The sequence below is a fragment of the Erinaceus europaeus genome, chromosome 20, assembly GCF_950295315.1.
Source record: "Erinaceus europaeus chromosome 20, mEriEur2.1, whole genome shotgun sequence".
In the NCBI taxonomy this organism is placed as follows: Eukaryota; Metazoa; Chordata; class Mammalia; order Eulipotyphla; family Erinaceidae; genus Erinaceus; species Erinaceus europaeus.
In genome coordinates, this window is record NC_080181.1 from 18,724,789 (window position 1) to 18,745,227 (window position 20,439).

Consider the following 20,439-nt stretch of genomic DNA (forward strand, 5'->3'; position numbering starts at 1 on the left):
TCACACACATGTCCTCACACAGGCACACTTCCCCTTTCCCACAAAATCATGACTTTCATTACTATGTTTCCTGTGATACTACGATTCTTCATACAGGAGGCCAAGAATCACTACCTTCTTTGCTATAGGTCAGAGGTCAAAAAAAAGGACCAGATGGGCTTCCGTTGAGCTGTCAGCAAGGCTGGTTCTGTCCCCAGGGTCAAGGAAAGAGTCTGTCCTGGTCCCCCAACTTCGAGAGTAGGAGTGGACTACATGGCGGCCCATGAATTGGGTGTGGTCCGTGAAATCGGGGTCAGGCCCTGCAGAGTCAGCAACGGCTGGGCCTTCAAGTTCAGTAAATATAGCAGCGTTTTTCATAACACCATTAGGAAGGTGCTGCTTTCTTAGGCTACCGATTTGGCATGGCCTGCAAATGCTGTTATAGATATCCACGTGGGGGGCCGGGAGGTAGTGCGCGGGTTAAGTGCACGAGGCACGAAGCTCAATGAACGGTGCACGGATCCCGGTTAGAGCCCCCGGCTCCCCACCTGCAGGGGGGTCGCTTCACAAGTGGTGAAGCTGGTCTGCTGGTGTCTGTCTTTCCTTTCCCCTCTGTCTTACCTCCTCTCTCTGTTTCTCTCTGTCCTATCCAACAGCAACAGGAATGACAAAAATAATGATAAACAACAAGGGCAGCAAAAGGGGAAAACATGGTCTCCAGGATCAGTGGATTCATAGAGGCTAAATAAATAAATATCCACAGAACCCTCAGCAAAGAAATAATTCCCTACCTCAGCTCCTCTGCAGACCAACTTTCCCAGGGCCCCCACCTCCCCATCCAGCCAGCAGGCCTCCCATTCACTCTGCTCTTACCTTCTCTCCCTGTGAGGCAGCTGCTCTGTGGCGGGGCCCCTGACCCAGGTATCATCACATTCACCTGTTGGCTGTATCCACCCCCTACTCCAAGGGTCCTCACTCACTCACACCTGAAAGTTCTTTAACCATTTCAAGTAATAAGAATCACAGGTTTGAGTGTAAGGATGTGGATGGAGAGGGTGTAGCATCATTTCACTGCCACTAGATCATGCAACTGTTTTTCATAGTGGGCTGGGCAATGGTGTATCTGGTCAAGTACACATATCACCATATAGTAGCCCCTGCTACTCACCTACAGGGGAATGATGCTTCATGAATGGTCAGGCAGGTCTGCAGGTTTCTCTCTCTACCTCTATCTCCCTATTTTCTATTTCTTTCTACCCAATTCGATTAAAGGAGAAGAAGAAAGAGGAGGAGGAGGAGGAGGAGGAGAGGAAGAAAGAGGAAGAAGAATAAGAAGAAAAAGAACAAGAACAACAAAAAGAAGGAGAAGGAGAAGAACAAATACTAAATAAATCAATGGGAAAACTGGCTCCTGGGGCTGGGAGGCGGCACACCGTTAAGCACACATAGTATGAAGTGCAAGGATCCCAGTTCGAGCCCCCAGCTCCACACCTGTGTGTGGGGAGGTTGCTTCACAAGTGGTGAAGCGGGTTTGTAAGTGTCTTTTCTCTCTATCCCCCCCTCCTCTCTCAATTTCTCTCTTATCCATTAAAATGGGGAGGGGGAGTCCACCAGGAGCAGATTAGTGGTGCAGTCACCGATCCCCAGAAACAGTTCTGGTGGACATAGATAGATAGATAGATAGATATAGATATAATTTTTTTTTTCTCTTAGGGGCCCCTTATGACATACTATAATTAGATCTGTACTGAGACTGTACTCATTGGTATTGCTAATTTTCTGTTGTGGCTGCTCCGTTCCCTACATTTCTATACAAGATCTCTACTTTCCACGGTGGAATAATACAGCTCTGTGTGTGAAGCACACAGGTAAACTCTCACTTCCGGTGTCAGAACTGCTGTCCGCCCACGTGGCGGGACCAGGGGACCAAGGGATTTGCTCAAGGGTTGTTCTACATAGATCTGTGAAAATACTCTTTCATCGTCAGATGAATGTGTAAACCAATAGTCTTGGATTTAAAAGCATGGCCCTTCATACTGGGACCGGCCCCCATTCATCAAGGGAAGGTTTGAGTAAACGCACAGGCCTCCTCTAAAGAAGTGGGGATTCTCCCAGCTGGATGGTCTTTGCTGCTCTACCCTGTTCTCCAACCTAGAAAGCTGCTCGCAGATTGTATTCTTTACGACCCACTCCACCAAGATCAACTCTCAGGCCAGAGAAATATCTTGCTTGCATAGTGTGCTGCTCTGCATAGGTCTGAGCCCAGCACGCACCACACAACAGGAAGCTTCTGTGCTGTGATCTCTCTCCCTCTTTATCTGCCTTCTCTGTTTCCATCTTTACAGAAAAAATAATCGAGGGAGGGGGTCGGGCGGTCGCGCACTGGGTTAAGCACACGAGGTGCGAAGCGCGAGGACCAGTGTGAGGATCCCCAGCTGCAGGGGGGTCACTTTGCAAACAGTAAAGCGGGTCTGCTGGTGTCTATTTCTCTCTCCCCACCTCTGTCTCCCCCTCCTCTCTTAATTTCTCTCTGTCCTATCCAACAACAATGGTGACAATGATGGCTGCACAGGATTCACGGTGCAGGCACAGACCCACCGACGATAACCCTGGAGGAAAGAAAAAATTGACCAAAAATGAATTCCACACCTAGATATTGCGAGCCTGGCATACTGCACAATGCATGAAGCGAAGGACTCGCAATCGTGACCTCCAGAGTTTCAGCCCAAGCAAGCTCTGCACAGACCACAGTGCTGCTGTTTCTCTCCCAACATACAATCCGTAGATATTGAAATATATATAACACTAGCTTCAGAGCGATTTTCCAGGACTTGATCTTACCAGCAAGAGACACAAAAACCGAACTAAACAAATGAGAGGACATAAACAAAAGATGGCTCCATCGAAGGTTAAACAAAGAGAGATTTATTCATTTAAAAACAACAACAACAACAACAACAACTGTGAATGTGAAGGGAGCAGTCTAGCTAAGAAAATAGACAAAAGTCCAAAGTCCACAGCTAAGTTACCTGAGACCGCCACGTGAGGAGATCGGGATCAGCCCGGAGCGACACTGGCAGGAGAGCGCCATGCTGAAGGTGATCACTCAAGAGTGAGCTGCTGCCAGTCCTTGCTTTTATAGTCCCTGCACCCACATACCCTGGTGAGTGTGCTCCGCCTCAGGCTGATGTCATTCATAAGCTGATTGTCCCTCATTCCTCTTGGGGGGGGTCACAACAGGAAACCAAGCTGGAAGCCCTCTGTGCAGAGAGGGAAGCCCTTATTAAACACAAAAGACACCATGCAGACATGTTTGTTCGCTCATTTCTAGCACATACCCCCTTCTACATACAAATGCCACTCCTCTGGCCATCACACACATGTCCCTACGCTACTACTAATGTTTAATCCTGTCTGTGTGTAAAAGTTCCCAGTCTCTCGAGTCTAGAGAACCTGCTAGAAATTGACAAGAGAAGAGGGATATAGAGAGGGAAGGAAAAGATAAGACACCTGTAGACCTGCTTCACCTCGCTGTTTGGGACAGTTTGTGGGGCTGGAAAAAGTGGCTCACCTTGTAAAGCTACATGTTTCCATGCCACCGGCTACCGAATGCAAGAAACTAGTGGATGAGGGGGGAGCTTCATCTGCGTGGAAATGGTGTAATGCTTGTGCCTTCTTCTCCTCCCGCTCCTCCTTCTCCTTTCTCTCCAATTCTGCCAGTATTTACCTAACAGAGAAGAGAAAGAAAGAAAGAAAGAAAGAAAGAAAGAAAGAAAGAAAGAAAGAAAGAAAAAGCACCAGAAGCAAAGGGAACCAAAACCCCAGGAATAACCCTGGTGTCGATATGTCAATATACATGTGTATGCACGTCCGTCTGTCTATCTGTCGACCATATGTATAGATGGAGAAAAAGAAAAGAATTTAAAAGAATGAAGAGAAAACACTGAACACAACTTGGAATGGAGTTGGTGTGTTACACCAAAGTCAAAGACTCTGGGGGGGGGGGGGGCGTCGGGGTGGAGGGAGGGTTCAGGTCCTGGAACAGGATGGCAGAGGACCTAGTTGTGTTGTTATGTGGAAAACTGGGAAATGTTATGCATGTACTAACTATAGTATTCACTGTCGACTGTAAAACATTAACCCCCAATAAAGAGACAGATAAATAAAGAGAAGCCTGGGCAAGCTGCCTGGGGCACTCCTGTACAGCTCTCCTGCTGTGTTCTTTTTTATGATATCTTCAGTCTACACCCCGAGATGCTGATAAGCCAGATGACGGTGAGCACGGGGGACAGAAATGCCTTCACACAAACGAGAAACTCAAGCAGTCCCCAGTCTCCAGATCCAGCCTAGAGCTCACGGGGCCCTTGCCCACACACACATCAAGAGGAGATGATGCTCCCACGGTAAGTCAAAAAAAAAAAAACCCTAGCCTTGCTTCTTCTGAGCTTTCCTGAGGTGGGTGTGGGAGGGGAAAGAAGGAGAAAAGCTAGAAAGTTTACAGAGGTACTGAGTCCTCACCACACTGGAGGAAATTTGATGTCTGTGGTGTTTTCTCCTCTTACCTTGCTTTCCACCCAAAGAAACTGCTTAGTAGCAGGGAAGGCCTGGCAAAGACTGAAAGAGACAAAGGACAGAAAAATAGAGACTAAAACTAGAGAGAGGTGGAGAGCGAGCACACAAAGGAATGTCCACTTTTATCAAGATCTCTCAAGTGTGTGGAGTGTGGGGTTGAAATTTCACTCTGCAGAAGTAATAACAGTATCCATCCACAACAAAAGAGCCTTCCTTCTCACCAAGGTTCTAACTGTACTGAGAATCTTCTCCCAAGAGTCACTCAACACAAGTCCCCGGGACCACACAGAATAGCACAGAGGTTGTCACTCTTTGTCAGAGAAAGAAGCCAGAAAGAAGCGCAGCGGACAGGCACACAGTCATGGCCGCTGGCTGGCACTTCCTTGCCAGGAGTGGTGCGTGGCACTGTGTGATTAGGCAGTGTTGACAGTTAGGACAGGCATTCAGAAGGTAGCAGACATCGGTATGGTTCACAGTGATTCTGGGAGGGTCTCTGCAGAGGGGGGGGTCCTGAGCTGAGGACAAACTAGAACCTGGTGCTGTGACAGGATGGGTCGCCACCAGTCAGACAGCAGAAGGGATTCTGCACATGTGTCTTTGTGTGTGGATTCCCATTACAGACCTCGGTGCTTGCCTCTTCTGTGAAGAATGTTGTGGAGAAAGAGGGAGGGGGCCTGATAAAGTTCACATGCTCCCATGCAGAAGGACACGGATTCAAGCTCTCAGTTCTCACCTGTGGGGGAAGCTGCACAAGCAGTGAAGTAATGCTGCAAGTCTCTCTCTCTCTCTCTCTCTCTATCTCTCTCTCTCTCTCTCTATCTCTCTCTCTCTCTCTCTCTCTCACACACACACACACACACACACACACACACAGTCCCTCTCTATCCCCCTTCCCTATCAATTTTGCTCTGTCTTATGTGATTACATAAAAAATTGAAAGACTGTAATCCTAAAAAACTTTTCTGATCCTGTTGTGATCAGTATCTGTGATGTGTCTCACTTCCTCCATAAGAACTGTGCACCAAGGCCTTGCTTGCTGTGTTGATAAGGCCAGTTAAGATGCCCGACTACTTTATAGAGTTCCACCCAGTACTGCTGCCACATTTGCATGGCCGTCTCTCATGACAGTAAACACTAACTCCTGTACACTCAGCTATACAGGCAACTGAAATGAAACTTTTATGTGAATCTTTACAAGCCCAGCCCACACCCTGAGCACAGACTTAGCACTGAAGCAAACGTTCAGATCTCCGTATCTGTCAAAAAGATGAACTTGGAAATACTCCATATTTACTCCACAGAGGTACACGCATTAGTTAGTAGCTGAGCATAAATTGGAGTCATCCTTACATGTCTGTGTTATATTAATAAAGTCTACCAAAGTCTACAAGTCTACAGAGCAGAGACACTGACTCATAATGCTCATATCAGGCAACTGTGATGGGGAGAGGAAAGCAGAACGTTGGAGAGAGAATACCATCTACCACAGGTTAGAACAGCTGGAGGTTGATGGGGATGGGGCAGAATGCTCACGACTCCAACAAAACCAGGGCCTATTTCTCTCCTTGTAACTGCCCAAGCTAATCTACCCCTTCAGGTTACCCTGGAACCCAGGTATACAACTATCTAGAATCTATGGGTGGAATTGAGAACTTCTGTGAACTACAATAGGAAACTTATTTCCAATCTTACTTTTCAATAACCTCTAAGTGACTTTGAGTTATGTGTTCACCTAAGATTTGGTAACAACAACACAATATAAGTCATTATAAAATCTTGGAATATCAATTACACTTAGCAGAGCTTTCTTTTTTGTGTCTTTTTTTTGGGGGGGGGGTGGAGTGGAACTTCCCCGCACGGGGCTTTCTGTTTATACAATTCTACCACCCTGTGCACACCCTTTTTCCATTTTATTTTACGTTACTGTATTTTATTTTATTACTTTTTTTTACTTAACGAATGAGAAAGTAGATGGGGATAGATAGCATAATCGTTAAGCAAAGAGACTCTCATGCCTAAGACTCCAAAGTTCAAGGTTCAGTCCCCTGCACCACCATAAGCCAGAGTTGAGCAGTGTTCTGGTAATAGTTATGAAAGATATATGTATACACACAGAACCCATATGTGTGTGTGAGTGTGTGTGTGTGTGTGCGCAGAGAGAGAAAAAGAGAAAAAGAAACGCCTGCCACGATGTTCCACAGCTCACAGTGCACCCTACTTTAATTCTAGCTAAAACAAAATAGATTTATTTTCTGCTTGGAATCCAAAACCAGAACTCTTGACTTACAGACTCATGAGTAAATGTTCATGTATTGATGTGTACACATATAATGTCTACACATAGGTGCATAATCATACTGACGGAGATAGTGTGCATCTTTACAAAATCAAGCACGTAGATTATCTAGTCAATAAGCCTTCAAAAGCATAAAAAATGAATTCTTCAACTTCAACAAAACAGCCATTTAAAAATAGACATGACTGCTACATCTTGCTACTTAGCATATTACTACACACGGTGTGACAGAACGCTGTAGGTTATATGTCGCACAGACACCCATCATGGGAGGACGGACGGTTGTATCAGAGTAACAGCAATCCATGTTGCAAATCAGTGTTTCTATGAAGCCATCTTCTAAAAGGTAATCTGGGGTGGGGATAGAGAGCATAATGATTATGTCAAGTGACTCTCATGCCCAAGTATCCAAATTCCCTGTATGAATGCACTACTATAAGCCAGAGCTGACCAGTGCTCTGGTAAAAATCACATACATACATACATACATACATACATACATACACACACATACATACATGCATAAATAAATAGATAAAAATTTAAAAGTGATCTGGCCCCTGTATTCCAAGAAGGATGCAAACGTGCCATCGCTTCGCTGAAGGCAAATGCCACCTTGATGCTTCAGCTACTGAGGCGCCACAGGCCAGCCCCAAGGAGTGAAGGGAAATGAACTGGGTTCTGTCCTGCGCCTTGTGGAGAAGCTGCATCTCGCACGGCCCAGAGGCTGACCCTGCCTTGTCTGCCATCTGCTGGGTGCTCTGTCTTACTCCCCCCCCAAACTGATCCAAACAGAACTTTTTTATATTCCACAAGGTGACATCACTCACACAACGACGTTCCCCACAATCTCGATTTCAGGGAAAGGGGAGGGGCCGTCCATCTTATATCCCCAAACAAGACATCGGCAATCGTGCAATGGATTTTCCTTCTCCACGGACACACACACACACACACACACACACACACACACACACACGGACCTGTGAAAGGAGATCCCTTCTTTCCTTCTCTCCTCATTCCTTCCCCTACTTTGCCACCCTTTCCTCCTCTTTCCACTGCTTCTTGGACCTTGTCTGATCACCTCTTCTTTTGCATACAGAGCGAATCAGCCCTGAAGGAGCATCTTCTTCCAAGCTGGACACTGAGTGCTGAACAAACAGACAGCAATCTCCACCCTCCCACACCTCCATCCACATCCAGGTAACATAGCCAACATCCACTCAGGGGCTTATACAGAGTGGTTTGCAACATGGGCATGACCTTTTGGTGCCAAAAACAGCTTTATTTCCCACCCACCCAAGGCCAAGGAAGGATCTGTTCTGTCTCTCACTAGACTCTTAATGAGTGCAGGAACAGAGGAAATAACATGGACCAAAGGAGAGATGTTTGAATATTTCGTGATCATGGGAGATAGATGTAATGATTGCCAATAAGAGTCAGGTGAATGACTCACAAAGTGGGCACAAGGGCAGAGGTCCCGGCTCTGGGAAAGCCGTTGGTGGGTCACCCTAGAGGAGCCCAGGCCCAGGCCAGGGGAGAATGGCAGGGCAGAGAGGAAGGCTCACCGCTCACAGGGCGTCCTCTCCTGTGTCTTCTCTCCTAGGGCAGCCGCCATGTCCTCCAGTGTGACGACTCAGAAGGGGCTGCTGGTGCTGGTGTCCTTTGCGATGCTTTCCTGGATCGTGTTGACAATTTCTCGAAACTCTACAAAGGTAGGAAGTGCTTCTGTAGCCTGACTTGCAGCTCTCAGAGCACCTGGCCTTTCCTTCCCTGAATGCTTGGGCTCTGTACTCTCCTCTCCCAACCAACCTCCCCCTCCTCCCCACCCCCGAGTCCTGAAGATGGCCAGACAGTCTGCACGTCCTCTCTTCTCAGTCGGTCTCAGCCCATTGGCTCTAGTGAAGGTGGTCCCAGGGAGCAGACTGTGGGCCACATGCATGCATGCCCAACACACTAAAAAGTTAACAGGACACCCCCCCATGGGACACAGAGGGGCCTGTTACCTTTTTATTACAGCAGCAATACCAGCTACTTCAGACTTATATCATGAGCAAGTTCCGATACCTTATAGCGTTCACTCAAACCCTACATACTCCTACTTTGCAGCTTTTCCCCCCTCCCAATTAATTTACTGCATAGTGACAGAGGAGAGAAATCCAGAAGGAAGGGAGAGCTAGAGAGGGAGAGAGAAGGAAACACTTCCAACACTGCTTCATTGCTTGCAAAGCTTTCTCCCTGCACGTGAGAAATAGGGAGCAGGTGAGAATAGGGATTTTAGGGTGGTAAGGGAAGTCTAGCGGAAGTCTGTTTTAGGTATTATGTTCCTAGGGGCTTATGACCTGAGTATTTCTTCTTGAGCTTGGTAGTTGACATGGAGGTGAACTAAAAATAGTGTCTGGGAAGGTGAAGTCAGAGTTGAGAATAGAACTAGAAAGCTGGATCAGGGCAGAGAACAGCTCCTAAACTTAAAGAACAAGTACAACTAACTGTTTACCACATCAATCTGACCCAAGGCCCATGCATAGTCAAGTTTACCACAGGAGCCTGTGTGACTTCTGAGTTCCTGTCCATCTGAACTCACAATATTATTCAATAATAATATATTGAAATTATTGATTCTTCCATTTTGGGTTTCCCCTTTCTCTTAGGTTTGTTTTGTTTTTCACATTTTAAGATTTTCCTCTTAGGAACTTCTCGTTTCTCCATGCCACTGGAGCCACAGCAGGGGCTCACTGAACTGTTGCACCGTTTCCTGGTGGCTATTTTTCCTTTTCCTTTTTCTTTTTCATTTTTGATAGAGGGTGGAAAAGGAATGAGAAGGCAAGAGATAACTAGGAGAGATGCCTTCAACACTGCTTCACCGATCATGAAGATGCCGTGCTGTAGGTGGGGACAGAAGCTCGAACCCAGGTCCTTGGACATAGTGACATTTTACTCTACCATCTGCACTTCCTCTCCACCCAAATGCATCTTTTCCTAGTCCTTGACTGACAAAGCATCATCAGTTTTTCCTTTTTACTTCAAATCGTCAACCTAGACTCTACTGGCCTTTATTTCTCCATGATACCTCATTTCATTTTTACGCCATTTGCCTTACAGTTTTGTACCAACCCCTGAAGGCTCTGATGGATGCTGCAGTCATTTGTTCTGCAGGCATTCTTCATGCTCTAGAAGATGTCTGAAAGCCACCACTATACAATTATAGCTCTTTCATTCATCCAGTCAGAGGGTTGCCTGTGAAGCAACTGAAAAAAACATATGTATCAGGGAAAGACGTGTAGGGAGGGTGATTCCATCGACCTGGGCTGCAGTGTGGAAAGCCTAGGTTGAGGAAGACTTGCAAGTACTGCTATCTACAGACTGGGAAATTGCTCAACTTGAGGACCTCTAAGACATCAACCAGTATAAAAATTCCAAGGGAACCTGGAATTTTCAAGTACATAACCAGAGAAGAAGCAGACATGACTAATGCTCTAGAAAAAAGTACTAGCATGAGAACAAGCTGGTGTCACACCGAGCTGAGCGCACACAGTACAGCAGGAAAGGACCCAATTAAATGCCCTGGTCCCCATCTGCAGGGGGAAGCTTTAGAAGTGAAACAATGGGGGGGGGGGCAGTAGCGCATACAGCCGGCGCCAAGATCCTGGTTCTAGCCCCTGGCTCCCCACCTGCAGGGGGGGTCACTTCACAAGCGGTAAAGCAGGTGTCTTTATCCTTCTCTCCCCTTCTCTGTCTTCCCTCCTCTCTTGATTTCTCTCTGTCCTATCCAACAACAACATCAGCGATAATAAGAAGGGCAGTACAAATCGTAAAAACTGGCTTCCTGGAGCGGTGGATCTGTAGTGCAGGCACCAAGCCCCAGCAATAACCCTGGAGGTAAGCAAAAAAAAAAAAAAAAAAAAAAGACAGCACACACCATAATATCCTGTCATGTAAGGACTTTTCCAAATCATAGTGGGGAATCATAGAAGGAAATTAATCAGGGAGAAGATGGAACTGAGTTGTGTTTGAGCTGGACTGAACTGGATATAATGGAGAATGTCAGAGACAAAGCAGGAGTGACAGGAGCTAGTCCTCATCTTTAAAATTCTATTACAAGGACTGGAGGTTGGTGCATCCGGTAGAGCACACATTACTATGTGCAAATCCCTAGTCCTCCCCTTGAAGGGGGTAAGCTTCACAAGTGGTGGAGTACTAGTGCAGACCACTCTTTCACTCTCCTTCTCTTTCTCTCTCTCCCCCTACCATCTCAGTTTCAATTACTAACCAAAATAAAGAAATCAAAGATTATTTTTAAGTATATGATCAATGTCGATAAATAAATACTACAATCCAAGAGACAAATGGTGACTTGCACTGAAAAACAGTGGAAGAAACGGCTATTAATGAAGGTAAGCGCTCAAGAGAAGTCCGCCAGAAATGAATGTGCGCTAGCTTGCCAGAGGTATGATGCCGTGGAATCAGGTGGCTGTTCCTCTGTGTTTTCTGAACTGCGCATCCAGCGCTCACTGTATTTATAACAGTTGCAGAGCTCTCTATAACAATGAGTGTAAAAGATAGCAGTCTGTATTTCACTGAAATTGTCAGTGTTTCATACAAAATGTCAACAGATAATTACAAACAATGGAGCTGGGAAGATTCCTTTGCTAGTTCTCCCGATTTCCATCTCCTCGTAGGCGTGGTCCACCGTGAAATTACACTTCTCTTCACCTCAGTGGGAGACTCTAGTGAGGCCCTCAGTCCCCACAGCCCCAGGGAGCCCCGTGAGGTCACCCACAGAGACAGAGCTGAGAATAAAGGGGCTCGTGGAGAGGCTGGACCGGCTCTTCCCGCCCAGACCCTTCAGCCACCTGAACGCCACCACCAGCGCCGCCCAGAGCAGAGCCACCATCCTCAACCCCCGGGGCACGCACTGCAGGGGGGAGCAGCTGCACGTGCTGCTGGAGGCCAGGGACCACCTGGGCCGCAGGAAGGAGTATGGGGGGGACTTCCTGAGGGCCCGCCTGGCGTCCCCGGGCCTGAAGGCCGGGGTGGCGGGCAGGGTGACGGACCTGCAGAACAGCTCCTACCTGGTGAGCTTCAGCCTGCCGTGGCAGGGCCGCGCGTGGCTGTCCGTGCGGCTGGTGCACCCCAGCGAGGGGGCCTCGGCCCTGTGGAGGGCCAGGAACCGGGGCTACGACAAGATCACCTTCCAGGGCCAGTTTGTCAATGGCTCCAGGCACGTGTTCACCGAGTGCGGCCTGAGGCTGAACTCCACTGCCGAGCTGTGCGAGTACCTGGAAGCTCGGGACCAGGAAGCCTTCTACTGCGTGAAGCCCCCGCACTTTCCCTGCGACGCCTTCGCCAACATGTTTACCAAGAATCACATGTCCTACCTGACTGTCCAGGAACAAAGTCTCTTCCAAAGGTAAATGTACTCTTAGGTTTACTGAGAGATGCACACCTGGGCAAAGCTCCTTTCCCACCTCCATACTGAGCGTCACCTCTCTTACACTCAACACTTGTTCAGATGGGCTGGGGAGACAGCACAGTACTTATGCAAAAGGCGATCTTGCCAGCGGCTCTAAGGTCCCAGGTTCAGTCCCCAGCGCCACCACAAGCCCGAGCTGAGCAGGGCTTTGTTTAAACAAACAAACCAAAAGGCTGTGGTCTCAGATGTGTGCTGGGCTCATGGGCTCCCTGTTCACTATTCCCATTGTTCGCCTGGCCTTTTCAATGAAATTTCATTTAGATTACTTAAAATCACTTGCTCCTGCCATTCCTACCCTCTCCAATGCATATTAATGTTATTATCATTATTAGATAGGAGACAGTAAAATTGGGAGAGGATGGGGACATAAAGAGAAGGAGAGAAAGACACCTACAGAACGGCTTTGCTTTTGAAATGGAACCCCTCCAGGTGGGAAGCAGGGGCTTAAATCCAGGTGCACCACCACCCAGCCCCTCTAAAGCAGTCTGCATTCTGTAGCCTAAGTAAATGTTTCCAAAAAGCCCATTCCTATGGGTCCTACTCCATTTGTCTCATGACCAGATGTTCCTGAATTTGTACTGAAAATTCCTCACAAGCATTCTAGGAGTCCTTCGTATTTTGAGTCACATTCTACTAACCTAATTGAAAAGAACTCCAGGGGGGTCGGGCGGTGGTGCAGTGGGTTAAGCGCATGAGGCGCAAAGCGCAGGGACCGGAGTAAGGATCCCGGTTCGAGCCCCCGGCTCCCCACCTGCAGGGGAGTCGACTCGCTTCACAGGCGGTGAAGCAGGTCTGCAGGTGTCTATCTTTCTCTCCCCTTCTCTGTCTTCCCCACCTCTCTCCATTTCTCTCTGTCCTATCCAACAACGAATTGCGTCAACAACGGCAATAATAATAACCACAACGAAGCTACAACAAGGGCAACAAAAGGGGGAAAAAATGGCCTCCAGGAGCGGTGGATTCATGGTGCAGGCACCGAGCCCAGCAATAACCCTGGAGGAGGAAAAAAAAAAAAGAAAAGAAAAAGAAAAGAACTCCACAATGTGTACTTTGACTTCATTCGTTAGCATTTCTTTTTGCCAACAGGGCTATTACTGTGACTTACTGGCTGCATAATCCCAATGTTCCCAGTGGCCATTTTTTATTTAGAGACAGAGAGAGAGAGGAGGATGTCTAGTGGGTGAAGGGTAGAGAAAATGAAAGACACACACCAACAAGTGCTGTCCCACTATTTGCAGAGCTCCTCCCGCCCCGCCACAGGAGGGGACCAGGGGCTCCGATAAGGGTCCTCACACATGGTTGACCAGGTGAGCCCCCCAGCCCCCACCATAGACCGTTTCTGTGATCACGCTCCTCTCCTATTACACATGACTGAGCCGATGCCATGCCCTCCTCTCGTGCTCACAAGTGCACTCTGACTCCTGTTCTTCCAGGGCTCCTCTACGTTGGGAAAGCCGATGTTTCATTATATTGAATTATCGGAGTCTCTTCATGAGCCCCTTCGAAGATTTGCGAGGAGTAACTCGGTGCCCCTGAAAATCACACATCTTCTGGCAAACCCCTAAGACCCCCACTTAGTTTCAGATCTTTTATTTCACTCATTTGCTGACATTTTGTAGGCTTCAAGGGTTCCATCCATATTTTCTTTCTGCTTCACTCTGGTACTACTTTTCCCCTGGCTATTTCCATGGCCTAAGTTTGGGAACCAGATGCAGTGACATGATGTCAGCAGTCCCATAGTTTGAAATTTCACAGTCAAATTTATAATCTTTTCCACAAAAGCAATCAAAAGACAGAGGAAGGAAGGAGAGTATAGGATGTGGAGATATGGAAAAGAAGAAGCAGAAAAAAAACAACTGTACCAGGGAATCAGGCCTCACCTCTGTCTGCTGTGCTTGGCAGCTGAGTCATATATATTTTCCAACTGCTAATTTTGTGCATACCTTTGCAGATGTGAAGTGAATAAAAAGAGAAAAACAGGAACTTTGGCACAAACTTAAGAGTCTTTTGTCAGCTAGAGGGAAAAGGTACTGTGTGTGTCTTGATTCTTACATCAGCATGACCACTACCTCCAGCTACTTTGATAGCTAAAAGGAAGAGACAGCAGTGGATGAGGCAAATGCACTATTACCTTTCTCTCTCTCTCCCTCCCCCCTTTTAAATTTATTAATTCATTATTGGATAGAGAGAGAAAAACTGAGAGGGGAGAAAGAGAGGGGGAGAGAGATAGAGAGACACCTGCCTCATCACTTGTGGAGTTTCCCCCTGCAAGTGGGGAAAAGGGGCTCAAACCTGGGCCCTTGCGCACTGTCGTGTGTGCGCTTAACCAGGTGCACCACCACCTGGCCACCATTATTGTTCCCCTTCTCCATAAAACATGGGATCTTCAGGAAGCAACACGCGGAAAACCTGAAGGCAACATGGCAGAAAACAGAAGGAGGGAAGTAGGACCTCTAAGATAAGAGGCTTTCATGTCATGTGAAACATCTGGAACGTCTCAGGAAGGGAAAAACCCACAGAGAACTGTCAATAGAGCAGTTGCATTTACAGTCTGAAAGGTTGTTCCGCCTACTGAGTTGCAAAAGTTTAGGTGGATAAACTGAAAAGGTCTGGACACTTAGAATCTCACAGTAACCCACAGATGCGTCATAGGAACTTGAAAGTCAAATGGAATCATCACTAGAGGAGAAAGCTTGCTAGGATCTGCTGGAACTTGAGTCTCCCCGATATCCAGAGCAGAGGTGGCCAGTGAGCAGAGCTACCTTGGTCTTCAGATGCTTTGCAAATTCCTAATTCAAATACCATGCCTAATAGAAGCAAAATTTACATGAGTAGCATTTTTCATTTGCAAAGAATTGTGTTCAGCCATCAGCCATCACCCACAAGCAAATCTCTGTGCCTGCCTGTACTGTGTGGACAGACGCCAGGCTGACTGACTGTCCTGTTTGTTTTCAAGGTCCAATGTGGGCGTGGAAATGATCAACGGCCTGAAGTATGTCGACGTCTCCCGGTGTAACCGTGAGTTTTATGCTATCCTACAGGGCTTGGCATTTGGCAAGTGTTCGAGGTGATGTTCTGCTCTAAAGGACAGTAAAGGGGCCAGGGGTGCCACATCCAATAAGGGGAACATGCTACTATGTCTAGGGCCCAGGTTCAAGCCCCTGGTTCCCACCTTCATGGTAGAAGCTTAATGAGTGGTGGAGCAGTGCTGCAGGTATCTCTTTTTTCCTCCCTCCCTTTCTGCTTCTCCTATCTCTATACATAAAAGGGGGAGTGAAAAGGGGAGGGTGGTGAGGGAGACAACCAGGGAGCCGTCATGAAGGGACCAAGCCCCAGCAAGCCCTAGTGGTGTAAAAAATCATATACATGTTTTTTCATTGCTTTGGAAGTTATAGTCTGGAAGCAACATACATTTGCATGGAATCCCTATCAAAATCACAATGGCAATTCTTCCAAAAGGTGTGACAAGAAAAATACTTTTTATGTAGAACTACAAAACATTTCAATCATCAAAAATATTCATCGGGTGGGGATAGATAAAAAGTAGAAGCATCAGAAACCCCAGATTCAAACCATACGACCAAGACTTAACACTCGATACCATCTGGTCTAGTCACAGAAGCAGACACAGAGAATAACAGAACAGAACTGAGAGTCCAGAAATGAACCCACACATAACTTGGCTGGTGATTTTATGATGGCAAGAACTAACAGCATATAGTGGACAATTTACAAACTAGTAAATTACCTGGAGGAAGTAAACAAACATAGGTCAAAGAATGGAACTAAATAACTAGTCGAGACAATGCTGAAAAAAACTAAATGCAAGGACTCTGACTTAAAAGAACCTAAATGGGGGGGAACCCCTGGATATTAAACATGGGTAACTACGGTAACTGACGAGCTACCTCCCTCTCTTACCAGAGACCGAAGAGACACAAAAAGAGAGATGCCGGACTGGAATGCAGGTCCCCGTGCCCGGCGGTTACGCTCTCCAGGGAAGGTGGACTCCCACGTTCTGCAGCCAGACGCAGTTTGACACGGCCAAGGCGACTGCCTGCTTGAAAGGGAAGCTCGTCTACCTCCTGGGAGACTCCACCCTGAGACAGTGGGTCGACTACTTCCCCAAACTCGTCAAAAGTACGAGGCTCCATTTCCTTCTGTTAGAAATTCAACTATCTTGACGTCTCCCGGGCCTCCCTCATAGAGATTTTAAGGAGGCTTTTTTTCTCATATGTTAATTATTTCCACATCTAAGCATTCGGTGAGCCTTTGTGATTTACAGTATGATTTATTCCTTTTTTCCATAAGATCTGCTGTTCTCTGTTGATTCCAGTGAAAACATTACATTTTGATAAATATAAGAACAGGCCTTCCTACACCAACGGATAGGAATCTGCCACTCACATATATGGTAGCAAGTGTATGGTTACAATAAAATACTGTATTCTTTTGGTGGCATGAGCCATAACCTTCCAATTAACAGAACTTTTCCCCTTTTATCAGCACTGAAGCTGTTGGGCTTTCACGGAAACGGAGTCTTTCAGCATCATCTGCTCATGGATGCGGAGAACGACATTCAGATACACTGGAAAAGACACACCTATCCCTTCGTCACCGTCCGGCTCTACTCCATGATAGACGTGGCCTACATCCCTCGGGAGATTGACCGGATCCCTGGCGACAGAAACACGGCGGTCGCCATCACGCTGGGCCAGCACTTCCGGGCCTTCCCCGTGGAGGTGTTCGCCCGCAGGGTCCTCGCCATCCGCAGGGCCGTCGAAAGGCTGCTCCTCAGGAGCCCGGGCACGAAGGTGATCCTGAAGACGGAGAACGTCCGGGAGATGCACCTGGACGCCGAGAGGTTCAGCGACTTCCACGGTCACGTTCACCTCCTCATCCTCAAGGATGTTTTCAAAGACCTCGACGTGGGACTGATCGACGCCTGGGACATGACCATCGCTTTTGACGCCAACAATCTCCACCCGCCCAACACTGTGGTTGCCAATCAGGTTAACTTGTTCTTAAATTACATTTGCTAAGGCATGGCTAGCTAGCAAGGCTGCCAAGACCCAATATGCTTTGTTTACACAAACAAAAAGCTTGGTACAAATGAACGCAAAGTCTTTGGATGTGGTGGGATAAATAATGACAGACGAGAAAAGGATGGCATTCCCAACCTTGGACTTGGGAAGTAGTTCGCCCAGTCTAAGTCCCTGGTCTCCACCTACAGAACAGAAGCTTCATGAACAGTGTAACCAGGGTTACAGGAATCTCTCTCTTTCTCCTCTCTCTGTAACTCTCGTCTTCTATTTTTAAAAATGTCTGTCTGCTTATGAGTGGTCTTATCTAACTCATAAGACAAGGACAGAAAGGGAAAACCCAAAGTAGGACTTGAGCTGGGTTTGGTATATTGGACCAAGGAAAAGGACTCTGTCTGGGAAGAAAGAGAAGAGTTTAGTGGAGGGGGCCCTGGATGCTGGTACATGATGATGAAAAAAATACCTAAATTAGGGTGAGAGTATTTTAGAGACCCCTATCATGGGGAGATGAGAAATTGTACCCATGTGTCAATGACTGCACTATAAACCACAAACACCCTAATAAAATGATTTTTTTTAAAAAAAAATGGCTGCTGGAATTAGTGGAATTGAGCTCCAGCTATAGCTCTAAATTAAAACCAGACCAAACAAAGCAAATAATAGTAATAAGAATAAGAATGGTAATATCTCCCAACCTTGGAAGTTTTCATCTATCAGAAAAATCACACCTCACCGCTGTGCCCTAGGAATTCCCCTCTCCAGAGCCCTAGCCCACTAGGGAAAGACAGAAACAAGCTGGGGGTATAAGTTGACGTATCAATGTCCATGTCCAGTAGAGAAGCAGTTACGAAAGCCAGAACTCCCACCTTCTGCACCCCATGAAGAATTATAGTCCGTACTCCCAGAGGGGTAAAGGATCAGGGAAGAAGACCAGAGGACTCTGAACTCCAATTCCACTAGTACCTGCAGTGTCTGTATCCAGGAGTCTTGCTTTTATACCATCACTGAAAGGGAAGCAAATCTAGAAAACACCCAAGTAAGTCTGGCACTATTTCCCTTTTCTGAGAGAAGGGGAGGAAAAGGAAGGAGACTCAGAAGTAGTAATACGTGTAGGTGTCACTTAGAAGGAGCTGAAGGCAGGAATGTAGCAGGAAAAATGGGCAAATTGATAGATAGTTTATGAAACTATCTATAAAGATAACGTTTGAAATTATATGCTGATTATGACTTTGCTAAATCATTATTGAATCACTAATTTAAAAAAAGATTTCATGTCCCTGACAAACTTAGATTTATAACTGCACTTTAAAAAATTACCTGTTCAACGCTCTAGGTTTTTTCTTTGCCCATTATTAACGTTCATTATTATTGTATTTTAGTTGTGATTTAATAATTATCAATAAGATTATAAGATTAGAGGGGTATGGTTCCCACTGGGGAAAATACATACTTTAAAATAAAAATGCACAATGGTTTACAATGACTCAGTAAATAAAGCAAGCAAGTTAGACCTTAAAACAAATCAAAACCATAAAGTGCTTAAATATTTCCCACTTAGATCTAGATACTGTCCTCAGCTACTTCCTATTTCACTTCCCTCAATCACTCCAAACGCAGCTCTGTCAGATCAAGTAATAACTACAAAAGCTGGATAAAGGCAAGAGATGGGCACACTATGAAGTTAGTTCTTTTTAAATTTTGTTTGCTTATTGGACAGACACCGAAACACTCTCTCAGGGGCCTTTCTGAGCTGCCTCTGCAGCCCTCTCTGCCCAGGCTCATGCCTGCTGACAACAGTCTTGCAAAGCTACAGAGGAAGAGTCCATGGGGCCTCCCTGGCTGTGCTCTCCTGGTGCCTCCTGAGGCTCACAGAGCTGGATTTCTCTTCCCCCCTTGCTTCCCCCGACTTACTTGAGAGAAGTCCCACTCAAGTCATTCGATCACCAGCCTCTGGCTTCAGATCCAGCAACCTAACCACTCACCCAGAGCCTTCAGCCTTGCCGGGCAAGGTTTCCAGTAACCTTAGCTGTTATCCATAATAAAGAAAACCTGCAAGGGCCCACCTCCTTGTTCTCATAACACCTTTCAGATGATTTCACTTATTCTTCTCACTCTTGCCCTCTTTCTTCCCTTTCTACGACTTCTCTCCACAAGGACCAAACCATACCTACCTACCCAACTTTCCCTTACATGGCCAAAGGATGGTACAATACACATAGAAATCCACCTTTTCCCTCCCACCTAGGAAACACAGAAACCTTGCCCTACCCTCTCCCTGCACCTCCACATGCACACGCTCCACACCTTGAGACCCCACTAACTCGATCGTCTTCTTCCAACACGAAAATCCTCAACATCCCCTTCTACCACAAACGACACAACACAACAATTCCCCTTCTACTTTCCTCTCTCCTATCAACTACATACACACATCACATTCTAGAACGCACGCCACCTATGTACTTCTCATGGAAACCTCCCCTCACTCCCCGCCTCTGCTCATGCTCATTCTAACCAAAAAGAAAAAATTACGTTCGAGGAATCGCTTTGCTCACGGACATGACCACAGGTGAAACGGACAACCAAAACATGACCATCACATCGATGACGCCTTCGTCCTCTTCTGCACGCATACGGGTCACGAGCATGAATTGATTCATACGCCATTACGAAACTACTCCTGACAACCTTCACTGTTCTTGACTTTACTTTTTTAAAAATCTCACCCATGAAATACAACAAATAACTTTGTCCATTGACACACACACCAATGATGCTGAAGGCTCCAGAGAAACACACCTGTACCTTGACTCCTAAACTGCTTAGGAACCTTCGACTCAAACCCACGCACAACATTATCCTTGACCGCTGCTCAGTCTGGAAATGCACACTCAGAGGCCGAGATCCTCCTCAGCTGTACAACGTAGTCACTGGAACCTCATCTCTGCACTCTCTACACAAGCTCTTTCCATACCGACCGTACAAATGAATCTGGGGGACGGCATCTCACTGATCCCTTTCCACACCACCCTATGTTACGAATATCCCCCCTCTAAACAGCCCTTGAAATACTGCCT

The 20,439-nt window shown here is 46.7% G+C and overlaps 1 protein-coding gene and 1 long non-coding RNA gene across 4 annotated transcripts in view; one reads left to right on the forward strand and one right to left on the reverse strand.

Moving 5' to 3' along the window:
* The window catches only part of LOC103128757 (NXPE family member 1-like), a 50,653-nt gene extending 33,076 nt beyond the window's left edge, over positions 1–17,577 (forward strand). The window contains exons 1-5 of one of the 2 annotated variants that reach the window (XM_060180026.1): positions 8,419–8,562; positions 11,527–12,257; positions 15,277–15,338; positions 16,245–16,460; positions 16,827–17,577. In XM_060180026.1, coding sequence (XP_060036009.1) covers positions 8,464–8,562; positions 11,527–12,257; positions 15,277–15,338; positions 16,245–16,460; positions 16,827–17,362 — 1,644 coding nt within the window. In that variant the 5' untranslated portion in view covers positions 8,419–8,463 and the 3' untranslated portion in view covers positions 17,363–17,577. Of the gene's footprint in view, positions 1–8,418; positions 8,563–11,526; positions 12,258–15,276; positions 15,339–16,244; positions 16,461–16,826 lie in introns of those variants that run through there. The other variant, XM_060180025.1, reaches the window with a different exon arrangement.
* The window catches only part of LOC132535000 (uncharacterized), a 74,257-nt gene continuing 56,701 nt past the window's right edge, over positions 2,884–20,439 (reverse strand). Inside the window, exon 4 of one of the 2 annotated variants that reach the window (XR_009546771.1) lies at positions 2,884–3,239. This is a non-coding gene — a long non-coding RNA (uncharacterized LOC132535000). Of the gene's footprint in view, positions 3,240–17,100; positions 17,141–20,439 lie in introns of those variants that run through there. The other variant, XR_009546772.1, reaches the window with a different exon arrangement.